A 16,576-nucleotide genomic window follows, 5' to 3' on the forward strand; every position below is an offset into this window, starting at 1 on the left:
CAGCGCCGCACGATACGAGGCGACAGTATTAGGCATCAAATGACGGTCCTGAAAAAGCCAAGTAAGGAAGGACAAAACAACCCGATCCGAGAGAAAAGACAACCTACGAAGAGCCAGAAAATGGCGAAAGGAACGCCAGGAAACTTCATACTGTCGCCTAGACGAAGCTCTCAGGTGGGACACCATCAAAGTAGCCACCTGATCACCATAGAAATGGTGATACACCCGCGTCAAAAAGACCAGATGCGAAGAGCAGAGGAGAAGGTCGAACCAGCCCCGTACCGGATCGGGCCGACCTGCTGAAAGAGGCGGAGCCGCGGGAAACGTCCCGGGTTCGGGCACCGAGCCAGAAGCACCGGAAACCAAGGCTGGGCCGGCCACCAAGGGGCCACGAGGACTACTCTCCCCGGGAATGTCTCTAATCGAACCAGAACCCGAAGCAACAGCTGGACCGGAGGAAAAAGGTACAGGTAACCCCACCTCGACCAGTCCTGCCGAAAAGCATCCACCGCGAACGCCTCGCAGTCGGGGAAGGGCGTCACATATAGAGGGAGACGCCGGGACCACGCCGACGCGAAGAGGTCCACATCTGGGAGACCGTACGTCTGGCAGATCCAACGAAACGAGTCGTCGTCGACCGTCCATTCCGTGGACAGGGGAAGGAAGCGAGACAGACCGTCCGCCAGAACGTTGGACACTCCCCGGACGTGAACCGCACGGAGAGCCAAACCCCGAGAATCCAGCAGACGAACCACTCGAAGGGACCAACCCCAAAGAGCCAAGGACCGAAGAGAACCCCCGCGGTTCAGGCAATGAACCACCGGAGAACAGTCCGAATGGAGGCGAATGGTCGATCCCCGAGCGACCCGAACCCTCCGAAGCGCGAACCAGACAGCCGCGAACTCCCGAACCGTGCTGTGAGCCCGATGGAAGGACGGACCCCACCGTCCCTGGCCTGCCTGGTGAGCACTGGTCACAAAGCCCCAGCCGAGAGACGACGCGTCCGTGAACACATCGAGCGAGGGCTCGGGAAGGCGCCAAGGCACCGAACCCCGAAAAATCCGAAGAGGAAGACGGTGACGCAGCAACCGACATAAGACCCCCGGAGGGCGAACCCAACGATCGCGAGAGAGGCGGAAAGGACGTCCCCGAAGGAACCAAAACAGACGCCGAAGCCAAACCCGACCCGGCGGGTAGACTAGCATGGCGAAGTTCAGACTCCCGCACAACCGCTCGAGCAACCGCCGAGTGACCCGGGACCCTCTCAGAAACAGCAAACGGCGGTCCCGCAGCCGCCGCAACGCCACCGGAGGTAGAGACAAGGAAGCGGTCCGAGAATCCCAAACAAGACCCAGCCAGGTCCGAACCTGGGACGGAACCAGATGGGACTTCCTCCAGTTCACCAGGAACCCGAACCTGGCGAGCTGGGAAAGAACCAAATCCCTGGCGAGCAGACAAGCTGACCGACTGGGAGCCCACACCAGCCAGTCGTCGAGGTAGGCCAAAACCCGAATCCCTAGAAGACGCAGACGGGTCACCACAACTCGGGTCAGACGCGTGAAAACGCGAGGTGCCAGACTCAGGCCAAAAGGTAGGCATCGAAAACGGTAAGCGTGACGCCCTACCACGAAGCCTAACCAGTCCCTGAACCCCGGATGAATAGGAACGTGCCAATACGCGTCCTTTAGGTCCAGGGACACCATCCAGGCACCCGGCTCCAACAGAAGCCGGACCTGAGACAGAGTAGTCATCCGAAAGGAGGGGCAAGGAATCCAGGGGTTCAGACGGGACAAGTCCAGAATGAACCTCAGATCCGCACAGTCCCGTTTCGGCACTGGAAACAGGCGGGAAACCCACCTGAGGGACGTAGTCGGTTCGACCACGCCCAAGCGCACCCACTCCAAGATGACTTGACGAAGCACAGGAGAAGAGACCTGCCCTGTTAGCCCCGAACCCCCCAAAGGAGGACGAGTCGCCCAACGCCACCGCACGCAGGCCGGATGACATGACCGAAAAGGCCCACAAATCGTGGGACCAAGCGTGGGCAAACAGAGCGAGCCTCCCCCCCATCGCCCCGTCAACGGGGCAAACTGCGAAAGGGCCGACGCCCCGCACGAGAACCCAACCGTCGAACAGGGCGAACACTGCGCCGCCCAGACGACACTGGCCCCAAAGGGAACAACGGCTCAGAAACCGGCACCAAAGGCCCACCTCGACCAGCGGAAACTGAAACCCTGGCACGACCCCTCCGAAACTGCCGAGAACGACTGCTCCGGAGAATCAACAAGTCCGCCATAGGACGACAACTAGCCGAAGCCGCATGCAGAAACTGGGACACCGCAGACTCTGCAAACAGCAACGGACAAAAAGGAGACGAAAACCTAAGAGCCAGGGCCCAAGCGGAATCCAAAGAGAGGGCGAGCACAGCCTGACGGCACGCGAGGCGAGAAGCAAAAAACAGAGACACCGCTTCCTTCAGGATGGGCGCAAAGAGCTTCAACAGTGCAGCCGACGCCCTAGCTGCCGAAGAAAGCGCCCCGGACGAAGGCCCTTCAGCCAACGCTCCCACATCCTCCTCGAGCCAAGCAGAAGAGAGCTCGAGAAGGGAAAAGAAACGCAAGACCGAAGCCAAATGCCCACGGGAGCGCAACTCCTCCGCAACCAATGAAGCCGAAAGCTGAGGAACCTGCACGTGAAGCTGGAAAAGGCCAACATCCCGAGAAAGCACAGGAGCGAATAAGCACGCATTAAGGTGCTCAAACTCGCCCCCCAGGTAAACCTGCATAAAAGTAGCAGTCTCGCGCCAATCAAGCGTGCGGGTCCGACAGAACCCATGCCACGCCCCCAACGAAAAGAAAGGGCAGTCTGCTAGCCAGGAAGACCCCGGAACCTCCAAACGTACCCAAAAACGGGAAGAAGAACCGAACTCAAACGAGGACGGATCCATTGGGGAGGCATAACCCGGGTCTCGCAAGAGGTATGCAGCAAGAGCTTCCCGAGCCACCTTCGTGGAGAGACGGGAAGTAGCAAACCCCTGTAAAGACGGAGCCGAGGTACCCAAAGGCGCCCGGAACCGAACACGGGGAGGAGCCGAACCCAAATCATACTCATACAGGGAGGGAGGATAAGAAAACCCCTCCCCCTGCAACAATAAACCCCGTGGGGAAGGCAAAAGCACCCAAGCGGGGTCACAGGGGGCCCAAGGCCCCCAGGCCGACTCCTCCCCAGCCCCAGGATCCCTTACGTCGGGACCCGGGGCAGAGCCGTCCTCCAAACCCTCTACCCCTGAAGAAAAGGTAGAGTCCAAGGGAAAGGCAGACAAGGGGGCCTGCTGGTGGGACCCAGAAGCCTCGGCAGGAGGAACCGGCTCAAATGCCTCCGTCCCCGACCCGGATGGGGCAGCCCCCGAAGCAGCCCGAGTCTCTCCACCAACTAAATCCTGTGCCAAGGCCGAAAGCCGCATACGTTTCGGAGCCGGACACAGGGGGGGTGGTGCAGGAAGAACCACAGGGGAAGGACCAGAGGGCGTAGGAGTCAAAGCCATAGCAATCAACGCCCCCAGGTCAGGGTCCCTAAAACCAAAACGGGGCAGCCTCGGGGCATCCAGGCGGGAAACCGACCTAGCGCGTTGCAATAACCTAAATCTAACATGCAACGCTGATGCTGCCTGTACTCTAATAGGAACATCCTCAGAGTAAAACCTGAGCACAAGCAGAGAACAGGACTCGCAAGACTCCGGGTCAAAGGTGTCATTGACCCAACAGGCAGCATGACGGAGGCAAAACAGGTGACTGTCACCCTGAGACAAGGGCACACTGCAACCTTCAAACCCGCACAAGGCAGGCTGGAACTCGGGAGACGCCTCCATGGGTCCCCGAGCCCCGACAGGGGTTTCCAGGGCCCGTAGGGTAGCAACTACGGGAAGCCCGGGCAAGGTGTTGCTAACCGGTTAAGAAACCCAAACAAAACACGGGTAAATGATAATACTGAAAACCCCTGGGACGTGTACAAGCACGGGGGCCTAGCAGAGGACCACCAAAACAATACCAGGGGAACTATGGGCCCACGAGGCAGCACCTCCACCAGGCAACCAAAAACAAAACAAAAGAAAAACCCCGCAAAAGTACACCGTCCCCAGAGCAACAGGAACCGGTCGCCGCTTAGGTGGCAGGCCGCGCAACACCTTGACGCCCTAACCAGCACAAAACCACTCCCTACCCAAGGCCAAACAAGGGCCCCAAGCCCCAGCTGGCCCCAAGGGCGAGGCAAATGCCGAGCAGCAAAAACCTCTACGGGAGCGGTTCCCGAACGCCCCAGAGAAGATAACCCTGACACGCAAGGGCAGTACTCACAGAGCGCCTAGGGAAGGAAGCCCTAGACGCATGCAGCCCCGGCACTGATGAAGTACTCCCGGCCACCGCACACCACAACAACAGCAGAGAACGCCACACGAGGCAAACACCGCCAAGGAATTTGAGGCCAGAGAAGCGTCTATCCCGGTTGACACTAGCTTGCGAACTGACGGCAGCCGGCGCGGTGAGGTCCGGGGCCCCCCCCCTCCCCCTCCCGGGGAGGGGAGGGCTGCGCGGACGACCGGCGCGGCAGTAAATTGATTGTTTGATTGTTTTCCTTGGGATTGTAGGGAGTTTTCTACCTCTCTGTTCGGTTTTTGTTGTAGTTTTTTACCATGTGGGGTTTGTTTTGTTACGCCTACCTTTCTGGGTGCCTAACCCCGGTCGATGGCAGATAAGGAAAACCCCCAACCATATGGGGTTTTCCAGGGCCATTGCTCCCTGAAACCTCTCTGAAGGGGCCAGGTTCTGGCGCTGGTCCCTGGTAGGTCTGAACTCCATAGCTAATGTCCCGGTCTAACATAACACACATTAGCCCGATAAGCTCCAGGGAGCCGTAGGGGCTCCCCCCAGAAAAGGCGTTGTGAATGAAGGAAATAGCTGTTGGGTACCCTCAGGTGGCCCCGGGCTGTCATCTAGTCATCCCTCAGGTCATCCCGGGCTAGTGTTGCCAACTAGCGGTTACTTGCCACTAATGAGCATGTACATGTTTGTGTCAGGGTTGCCAGGTCATGCAGTTACTTGTTTTGATGCATAATATCTTTGTCCCTGTTGAGGAAGGGGGGGGGGGGGAGTCACATTTTGGTACTGGCTTTTAATAGACACTTGTGAACCTTAGTGCCTGGTGTGGTAAGCTTGGTTTGGAACTTGCCAGGTAAGTAGCATGGGAAGCCATGGAGAAGGCCCTCCCAGAAATAACAACAGGTAATATACTGAGGAACAAGGATCATTTATGTACAAATGATTTAATAATATTGCAAACTGGAGCAAAATACTCTTTAATACAACATATTTTTCTGGGTGAAATCTAACTGCAAGTGTTTTGATATAATACATAAATTTTTGCCTAAAACAAGACATACAAGGCCATCCACAGCATACCTGCCCAACCACTTGGGCTGGACGGTAGAGCGACGATCTAGCTTCATGCAGGTCGATGTTCAATCCCCAACCATCCAAGTGGTTGGGCACCATTCCTTCCTCCCGTCCCATCTCAAATCCTTATCCTGACTCTCTTTCAAGTGCTATATAGTCGTAATGGCTTGGCACTTTCCCCTGACAATTCCCTTCCCGTTCCCACAGCATACCTTGGGGTGAGAAAGCAATGGACTGTGGATTTAACAGTAGAGCTGTGCGGGATACATCAGGGGGGTCGTGAATTGGTGTTGGGCAGTTGAGAGACCGTCCGCTCAACACCTGAAAATCAATCATGCATTCACAATTTAGGGCTTAGAAGTTTTCTTAAGATCAAGTGATTTTTGTTTAATACACTCAGAAACAAAGTGCATATATACTCAATAACATCCTAACATTGTAGAGAAAACAAGCAGACTTATAATTGATTCCTGGATAATAAATTCCTTATTAATATATTCAAATTCTCTGTGAATAGGCAAAATATATATATATATGTCTGCAATTGTCTATAATATGAAATGCAGGTAAGTATGTTCTGTAAATTGCAAATTTTCATATACTAGGTGTGTGTTTGGGTTGAGAGGGAACAATATATGCTGATTGAATAATGTGAAGCAGCTCACATGGACACAGGAAAAAAGATGCTGATACAAATGAGAAGAAAAATCAGGCTTAAGTAAATATAAAAAATATATTTACTTTCTGAAAAACACACATTTATGCTAACCAAGGCAAGATCACTGGACAGGATAATGGTAATCAAGGTAAAGTGATAATTTGCCCCAGCTCAACTGAGAACTTTTCAAGCCCCCCTGTTTTGTTACACACTGGTACAAGGGAGGCACGAGAGAATCTCACTCCAACTCACTCGCAGCAAGAAACTAATGGGTTCGGAATCTCCTGTTATAAGCTTTTAACATCATACACAATGACTAGCATACTGAGTAGCCATCATACCTGTACGCGATTGTCTGGAGTGACCCTGAGGATAAGATGATCATCGAGAATGTGAAGTGAACCATCCAGTTGGGAGATAGCAAGCTCAGTGGGCCAGCGGAGGTGTAGCTGGTCCATGTTGATGGTACCGTTGCATGGGACAGGAGCCCAGTGGGAGCGGTGATCGTGGCCACCAATAAGTGTATAGATGAATCCAGTGGGATTCACAACGCGGATGTTGGTACCATCTGCTATATAGACGTCCCCATTTGATGAGATGGCAAGGCCTGTAATAATTAAGGCTGTTATGAATACCAGTATTTTTATCATTTACAGAATGGCAAATCTACTTCTGAAAATGTTATCAGCAAATACATTATTTTGTTATCATTGTGTCTTATCATTCTTACATTACTGATTTCTTAAAGTTTCTTTCCCACAAAATAGGTAATAGCAAATGAATTTCATACTAATGCATAGACTAACATTTTTAGCATCAATTATGCATAAGATAATTATACAGTAGCACAAATATGCCTGCAAGTATATTTTCAGAAATAGTAGCTTACATGAGGTTATACATTCTGACATATCAATAATTATCACATTTAATGATATATCAAAGTAACAGGGTAATGGGTCTCTTATGTTCAAGGAATCATATTAGTGGTAAAAATTGCCACTTCTCAACCCCTACCGCAGCCGGCTACAGAGCCTTGAAAAAAAGCTTCCATTGCTCAGATTAGCATCCTTGAACAAACAGTGTTGCTCACTATCAGAGGTACTGCTAATAATGCAATGTATGAGAAGATACACCTAATACAATGCCCGTAATGACTAAGGCATGACGTCATAATGATGGCGTTGAGATTATTGCATATAACTGGCGGAAATCTGATCAGAACGTCTGTGTTAAGGACTGTACAGTATATCCAAAAACTGATGAAGTCTAAAAAATATTGACAAAATTATTGAACTAGAATACTCTCTACAGAGAGGATCAGGTTTTGGCCTCTGTTCTCAGTAGGCTTACAATGATTTACAAAGGATTGGCATGGTTTGAATTGTGCAGAGTTAGTCTAAATAGAGAACCCACTAGAAAGAGGTACAGGTATTTCATTACATTCAACACTGAGTGAATAATAAAATCTAATATAAAATTGGAAATTAATACACAAACCTGCTATTGAAGACAATATTCTTGTGTTAATGATATTTTCCTGGAAGCACATCACTGCATTTACTAATATACTGACTTCCCATTGAAACTAATGAACCATTGCATATTTATTTATGCCATTATCATTAATCTGTTTTTTCCATTTTGGTGTGAGTTTAGGCAATTTCCAAATCATCTCCTTTACTTCAGTGCATGCTGTGCATAGATTGGTGCACTACATCTCTAGGCCTAAGAATAACACAATAACTCTACACTCATGGCAAGTTATCATATAAATCACAGATTTTCCCTTGCATGTATAATGGTTTTACTATAAACAGTCTTACCCTTGGGATAGGTAAGCCTGGCATGAATGGCATACCCTCCATCACCACATTTGTTCCTGTCTCCCGGGAGGCAGCGCTGGCCAGAGCCGACCACGGCAATAGTGTTGTGGTGGGGGTCTGGCACGTTCTCGGTGGCTGCCAGCTTTAACACCTGGTGGGCCTCGGGGTCACTCACATACACTGACCCGTCCAGGGGTGACACAGCCACGTGATACCGGTATGATACGCGAGTCTCACTGTAAGGGAATAGGGAAATGGATAATGGTGCTTATAACTAAGATAACATGGTCTCATCAGTCTCGCCATTACCATTTCATTAACTTTCACTGGACAGAAAAACACTCCATCAGAAAGGTTCGGAAAGTATTAGATAAAAATAGTTAAATACTTTTGGAGGGATAAGAACTTTCATAATACTGTACTTTCCATATTAGCCAAGTATTCAAAACAAAATCTCGGCTGTTTCATAAAGTACAGTACTGTACTGTACTTGAAAAGTGCCTTACATAACATACATAATGCTATTCTCTCCAACCAAACTGCTTTCAATTCTCCTATTCAATGTCACTTCATATATATATTGTTCTTATGTGTGGTAGTTTTACACACACACAGCTCCTAGAACTAAAGGACAAGAGCTACAAGGAGAGGTTAGAGGCATTAAATTTGCCAAAACTAGAAGATAGAAGAAAAAGAGGTGATATGATCACTACGTACAAAATAGTAACGGGAATTGATAAAATTGATAAGGAAGAATTCCTTAGACCTGGAACTTTAAAAACAAGAGGTCATAGATTTAAATTAACTAAACAAAGCTACCGAGGAAATATAAGAAAATTCATTTTCGCAAACAGAGTGGTAGACGGTTGGAACAAGTTAGATGAGAAGGTGGTGGGGGCCAAAACTGTCAGCACTGTACAGTATGTTCAAAACGTTATATGATAAAGAGTGCTGGGAAGACAGGACACCACGAGATTAGCTCTCATACTGTAACTACACTTAGGTATTTACACACAATCACCCATAATATTTGCCACAATCACTTGTAATATACTCCAACACTGTAGCAAGATTACATACATTGCTAACTGTTACTATACATTTCAATGTATCTCTGTTACTGTGTGTTTCAATATCCATCTATCAGAATATCCAAAAAGAGTTGGCCACTGCTATAGAGTATTGACATAAAGTATGTGGTTAAATTATCTACCATATGATGATCATATGGTAGATAATTTATTGTGGTAGTACATTACATTACATATGGTAGTACATTGATGATCCTAAGGAGATGACATTACAATTGGCTCCAACATATACTAGACTGAAAATGGACCAAACACTAGTGGAATACACAAAGTGGCTTCCTCAACTAAGATACCATCGTACATCCCAGAGGCACCGGAAAAGTGGTTTCTGTAGATTGAGACTATCTCCATGCTACATGACATCACAGTGAACAAAGTAGTATTTTCTGTCCTGCCCACATACACATGGATGCTATTGATGAAGCCTCCACATATACCAAGGCTCCTGCAGCACATGACAGGACATACTCTATGCTTGAATCACCCTACTACAAATATCACTGAAGAACCATCTCAAGCAGCATGGCCATGGGACTTACTGACAAGATCCTCACTGCCAAGATGCCGACTCAGTTTATATGCCACATGCAATTTGTTATTCAAATTGCATGTGGCCTATGTGCCAATGAGCTCCTATGGATATCCTTTATCCGGCCTTGGAAGTTTCAGAGGCCTTCATACACAAAGACACCCACATGTTAGCAGCTGGTATTTAGCCATTCAAAAAGATGAACACAATTAAGGAGTTCCACATCTATCTACCTGAAGAAGCTGCAGAAGTTTGTTGGTATTGTGAACCTCTATCATAGCTTCATTCTATACTGCTCAGACATCTTTCAGCACTTGTATGACCTCTTGTAGGGACATGAGCAGACATCATGCTTCCATTGGATTTGGACCTTGCAGGCAGAAACGGCATTCGTCGACATCAAATGCAAGTGTACAAAGTTCACTCTGCATGCCCATCCAGTGTATTCGATGCCCCCCCCCCCTAACAGGCTCTCCACTAATATTTCTAAAACCGCCATGGAAGCAGTCCTGCACCAATTAATTGAGTGTGCATGGTGGCCCATGGCTTTCTTCTTGGCCCACCTCTCGACTGCAGAAGAATAATACAGCACCTATGACAAGGAACTCCCTACCTACCACCTATGCAGCCATCCAACATTTTCGTCACTTCCTTGGAGGGCAGGAATTTTACTTCCTCACCAACTTCTGTACAAAGTTGGAAGCTAAGTAATCAAATTAGCCACAGAGATGTTAGAATTAATTTTGTCAGTGTCAAAGTAGGTAACAAATGGAATGCATTACAAAGTGATGTGGTGGAGGCAGATTCCATATACAGTTTTAAATGTAGATATGATAAGAGCCCAATAGGCTCAGGAACTTGTACACCAGATGATTGATGGTAGAGAGGTGGGACCAAAGAGCCAAAGCTCAACCCCCCCCACACACAAACACAACTAGGTGAGTATTAACATACGTCATGGCAGCCAGGGGTGATTCTCACTTCCCTAAGGTCTCCCACAACTTTGGTTACATCTTGCAATTTACTACGCACATCTGCCAAGTCAAGGGACAGACACGCTGTGGCTGATGCCCTCTCTCATCCTCCCCTCAGTCTGGTCCTGTAAGACCCAACTTCTGTGGATTATGGCTTGATTGTTATGGCCCAGCACTATGAACCTGAACTCCAATGACTGAAAACTAGCACTACAGCTCTCCAGCTCATCAACGTTCCCATGTTGGGTTGGTACAGTCACATGTTACACTTCCAGCCTGGTACAGTCACATGTTACACTTCCAGCCTGGTACAGTCACATGTTACCTGATTCCTACAGACCAAAAATTCCAACCTAAAAATATGTAAGTGCTTTTAACATATTTATGAATATAAAAACAGCAAATATCACTGCTAAAATTTAAAGACATGTAATGTTTACTTACATTTCAATGTTACAAACCACTTCTAATGTGCCAACAAACAGAAATTTACCTAATGTCTTCTAATACACTTAGAGCATGCTGGTGCACTTAGAGCATACTAACACAACTGCCACATAAAAATATACTAATAATTACAGACCTTGCTTTATGCTAAGTGTACAACAACGGGCTATTAAATAATCAAATATACTATTATAATGTGCATCAACACACAGCTGCACAGTAACATACAAACTTGAAAAACCACATACAAGAAGGTTCACCTCTAACTAACAAACTTATGTAAGCCTGCACTGAAACCCGCCACTCACTTTAGCCTGGCGACAGTGATGACAGTCCCATCGGGTTTAACGCGTCGGATTAGATTGAAGTCGCCAACGTAGAGGGAACCGTCGGGAGCTGCCGCAAGGCAGGTGGGAGCCAGCAAAGGGGAGAGGTTGGCTTTTCCCTCGCACCTTTCCCCACAGTTAACTTCTCTCTGCTCTCCGGTACCTAGTAGAGTTGTCACAAGGCGACGTTGACCAGCCAGATATATGTTTTGGCCGTTGCCCTTTTGCAAGATACCTGGAAGAGAAGTGGGCTGTGAGAGATGTGTATATATAAAAACAGGCAGAAAAGTATTAGGGTGCAGTCACTTATGTGTATACACAGGCAAAGTTGTCATCCACTGGTTGATCTATCCTCTTACCTATTGTCATGGTTCCTAACCCTGATTATCTATTGCAATGGCTCCTAACCCTAATTACCTATTGCAAGGGATCCAAAACCTAATTTCCCATAGCAAGGCATTCTAATCCCTCTTGCTTTTTATCATACCTATTTCTGGAAATGAGTAGGGAGTTAACTTGAACACACTTCCCTTTTAGTTCAACCCAACTGCTCAGTAATCTTACACTGGAGAACTGTTCCAATACATCGTTATGAATCATCTTGGATTGTAGTTTCCACCCTGTAATGCCTGGCACTTTCTTTGTATTAGTTTTAACATTTCTATTTTTTATTAAATGTTAGTTTGTTTTAATTTTATGATTTCCAATGTTAATTTTTATGTTTCAAGTGCCATTGTTTTGTAGGTATGTCAAGTTGTGTAAGGGAGAACGGTTTTTGGTAAAGTGGCTTTCATGAGTTTTGTGTTGTGCAAAATCACTCAGAGAGCTAAATCTTGTCAAGGACAAAGGTGTGTGTAATTACCTAAGTAATTACCTAAGTGTATTGTAGTTACAGGATGAGAGCTGTGCTCGTGGTGTCCCACCTTCCCTGTAATAGGCCTGGAGTTGTGTGTGCTGTGGATGTATATGAAACTAGTCAAGAATTAAGTGTAACATGGCAAGTTCACTAGTACTCATGCTTCATAAATACATACTGTCCTATACAAAATATTACAAAAAGTAGTACCAAACTGTAAACAAATATCTATTTGATATTACAAGAGTGGCACTCAATCAAAGCAGAAATGCCATGCAAATAAAGGGTTTCCAACTGTGGAATGACCTCCCAAATGCAATAAAATGCTGTACTTCTCTCAACCAATTTAAAGTGGAAAACTAAGAAATACCTAATTAACATCATGACACAATATTCCCCGACATAGATGCACTCTAAATAAGTCAACTTGTGTTTGCTGTTGTGAATAATGCATAATATATCTGTACCATTTACTATAATGTTGTCACCTCTAAGGCTGCAGATTATATAACACAGTAATAATAATATAATAATAATTTTTATTTAAAAAATACATAGACGAACACCGTACAATGGTTGAAGAGTTGTTACATAAATACATATTTAACATGCATCAGTAAGAATCACTTTAAAGATAAACATCCATCAAATTTGTATATCATTTGCTAAATTTCTTTAATATTTCATATATGTTAGCTTATTACTCATATATAATGGTTACTGCAATAAATTTAAAATTACAGTACACTCACTAATTATTGTAAGTTATGCCTTGAATGTTTTGTGTAATTAGTGGCTTTATATAATACACAATTACTGTACCTACTATGTATCTACTGTAACATGTTCTCATGTATACTATATATATATAAATAAAGATTATTACATTATTATTACTATTAGTATTATTATTATTACTGAGAAAATTAGTATGGAGCCATGTGGTGGATTCGAACCTAGGCTTTGCGTACTCCTGGGCAGGGAGTAAAAGAACTCCCAGAACCCCGTTCAGCAGGTATCCAGCAGGCACTACCTGTTGAAGGTTCTGGGGATCAACGTCCCCATGGCCTGGTCTCTGACCAGGCCTTCTGGTTGCTGGTCTGATCCACCAGGCTGTTGGAGGCATGCTCTACTCCACTAGACCATGATATGGTCAAAATTATTATTATTATTATTATGAAAATCATGCTGAAAGTATGATAAACGTAACAAGTATGCTGAAACGGTAAGGATATGAACATACACTAACTCCAAAATATTGAAAATATTTATCCTGACATGCATGCTAAAACAGTATGTTTAATCTGATAAGCATGCTGAAACAGTATGGCATAAACTTGGCAAGTACAGTATGCTGAAACAGGGTGATAAACCTTACAATCATATTGAAACATTGCTAGACCAGACACTCATGCTGAAACACTACTGTATGTTAAACCTGACAATCATGCTGAAATATATTAAACCTGATAAGCATGCTAAAACAATATGGTAAATCCAACAATCATGCTAAAACAGTATGGTAAATCCAACAATCATGCTAAAACAGTATGTTAAACCAAACCTGACAATCTTGTTGAAACAGTATGTTAAACCCCCCAAAACATACTGAAACATCATGTTAAACCAGACAATCAGGTTGAAACATTATGTTAAACCAGACAATAATCCTGAACAGTATGTTAAGATAGGCAATCATGCTGAAATAGTGTCAAGCCAGGCAATCATGCTGAAACAGTATATTAAACTTTACAGTGTGAGGAGGATGGGGAAGGGGCAATAATTTGTCAATGAACTTGAAATATACGTAATAATAATAATAATAATAATAATAATAATAATAATCCCCCCTATTCCTTAATTATTTTGATTTGGTAAAACGTTACCAAACCAACTGGGTGTGTGCATTACATTTATTAGAAGACACAGAGGGTGGGACACAATACAATAGGGATGACATTTATCACTCTCTCAGATATAAACTGTACTTTCTCAAATACCAATGAGAACAAGGAGGCAAACACCTCAGAGATGAGGTGGACACCTCATACACACCTCCTCCCTCCTGTATTAGCTCCAGCTTCCCTCTGAGGGTGTAAAGTGGTGATGCTACCCTTTGTGAAAACGTGAAGGAAATCTACTTGACACACACATTCTCTCATAATAACTAAACCTGTGTTGTATTACAGGTTTAGTTATTAATGATTTCAAAGACAGCAAAACACAGGTTAACATACATAGGATGTGAAGAGGTGAGGAAGGTTGGTTACATACAGTTAATAAGGTAGTTTTAAACTGGTTGAGAGACGAACATTCTTTAATGTCGTTTGGGAGCTGAAAATGGATTAAAATGCACAACTGCAATGTTCAAATACAGAAATTTTAAACAAAATCTTACCTTGGTGGTAATTATAGGCATGGTGAACGTGGAGATTAAAACCGCCAACCTTTGAGATGAGGAGATCATTGCCAGCTACTCTAGCTGTCTGATGCTCCCAGATAATCTTCGGACAGGAGGCATGTTCATATCCCACGGAAACCCTGGCCACTGTCACTCCATGCACACGCTGCCTGTAAAGTGAATGCACACTCAAGGTCTTACACCCACTTCCCTGAATACAGGAGTCATAGCAGATGTGTGGAAAAAAGGCTAAACATAGTTCCAATCTACAAAACTGGCGGCAGGAGGACCCCCCCCCCCCTCTCAATTACAGACCTGTATCACTGACAAGTGTAAGAGTCAAAATATTGGGAAAATAAATAAATAAATCTACCATTATTGTTAGGTTTTTCTGAAGTTTGAAAATTATGTACAGTAAGACTTAACAGTTACCAATAATGTGGGCATTTGGTATTTGTTTTATGACAGTGAAAATTTTAGTCACGATCTTTTTGAAACTTAGATAATTTTTTAATGCTGAAAATCTTTCTTGTTTTTTGTTTGTTTAGAATGCATTTGTTTTTTCATTATTATCATGTCTCCAAGTTACACTTAACTCCCTTGTTGTTCTGTATACAAATAACATTATTTCATAAATATTGTACAGTATTTACTTTTAAGATTAATGTTTTCTTTTCTCATTTATTGCTGTTCTAGTGTTTTCAGTTTATTTAGTGTTTTGTTTTCAGCCATAGTACAGTATTTGTTTCAAGCTGAATTTTTCATTCAGTTAATTTCCAGTTAAATTTTGTGGCTTAACTGTTTTGTTTGTTTACCATCTTTGGAACAACAAAAATCATGCTTATTTTTCAATTAAGCAAAATTTTCATATACAGTATTGGGAGACAGTGAGCTATAAAATGTTTAGCTTTTATTTGTATTCGTTGCAATGTTGTTATATGTTTTATAATGGAATTTTGTTTTATTTTTGTACTTTTATTTATGGCAAAGTTAATTTACTTTATTGCCAGTGTTTTCAAGTATATCAAGTTGTGCATGGGAGAGCATGTCTGTCAATAATAAAATAGCTTTCCTGCACTTTTATGTAGACTCTCTCCATCCTCTACCTTCACTACTCAGAAGGAGGGGGATGCTGCTTCTGGTAGTGGGAGGTGCGTTTTGGGCTCTGCACTGAGGCGCTGACCTCACTTTTGCTCTCACCGCCACAGAGATCTGTGTGATCCTTAATGGTGAGTAATTCCATGTCAACATTATGTCCTCATTGTGTTTTAAATATATATGTATATATGATGCTTGTATATGAATGGTTTGTTCGAATCCCTCAATTCAAAATAGTTGTGTATAATTTATGTGAATTCCCTTACATTTGAAGAAATGCTATTTAAATCCCAGGCGGGACAGAAATGGTTGGACACATTTCCTCTCACCTACAGCAGCAAGTAGGTACCCAGGAGTTAGTTTGTTGTGGGGTTACATTCTCGGCGGATCAGTAATTTGATCTTGGGGGAGGGGGAGGGGGATTCCCATCAATATAAGTTTAATGTGTATAAATACATTCTGGCTGTCTGTCCTCCCCCCCCACACAATGAATTATTATTATTATATTTTGTATGTGTTCCCTACTATGACTTTGTTTTCCATTCAAATGTTACCCACAACTTTAGAAACCTCAGTCATTGAAATAACTGAAATGCATGTAAATACTTTCACTAAAAACATTTACATGCAAATATGGAGTCCAACTAAAGTCCATGAAGTATCTTTCATATACAAACTTACCTGTATACATTCAGACGATCCCAAGCATAGGTGAACTTTATATTAGGGTCGGCCTCGAAGACCCTGGTGAAGAGGGTGCCTTCTAGAACTATCCTGAGGTGGATCCTTCTTAATGTAGCTGGGATGTGATCAGGAGTCAATTGCATTCTGATAGTTGACTCATATCCATTGGCCCTGAAGTGTGATGGGAAAATCAATGAAATGGGGTTGTGAACTTTAAAGAAAAAATTGGTTTGGTGAAG

The 16,576-nt window shown here is 44.6% G+C and overlaps 1 protein-coding gene across 3 annotated transcripts in view; it reads right to left on the reverse strand.

Annotated features, from left to right (window-relative positions):
- Window positions 1-16,576, reverse strand: part of LOC123773198 (teneurin-m) — a 95,678-nt gene that overhangs the window by 15,477 nt on the left and 63,625 nt on the right. For all 3 annotated transcript variants that reach the window (XM_045766809.2, XM_045766808.2, XM_045766807.2), the window contains 6 exons: window positions 16,335-16,508; window positions 14,553-14,725; window positions 11,281-11,533; window positions 7,932-8,167; window positions 6,447-6,712; window positions 5,660-5,768 (listed from right to left, as the gene is read on the reverse strand). In XM_045766809.2, coding sequence (XP_045622765.2) covers window positions 5,660-5,768; window positions 6,447-6,712; window positions 7,932-8,167; window positions 11,281-11,533; window positions 14,553-14,725; window positions 16,335-16,508 — 1,211 coding nt within the window. The remainder of the gene's footprint in view (window positions 1-5,659; window positions 5,769-6,446; window positions 6,713-7,931; window positions 8,168-11,280; window positions 11,534-14,552; window positions 14,726-16,334; window positions 16,509-16,576) is intronic.

This window comes from Procambarus clarkii, chromosome 81 (genome assembly GCF_040958095.1).
Source record: "Procambarus clarkii isolate CNS0578487 chromosome 81, FALCON_Pclarkii_2.0, whole genome shotgun sequence".
NCBI lineage: Eukaryota > Metazoa > Arthropoda > Malacostraca > Decapoda > Cambaridae > Procambarus > Procambarus clarkii.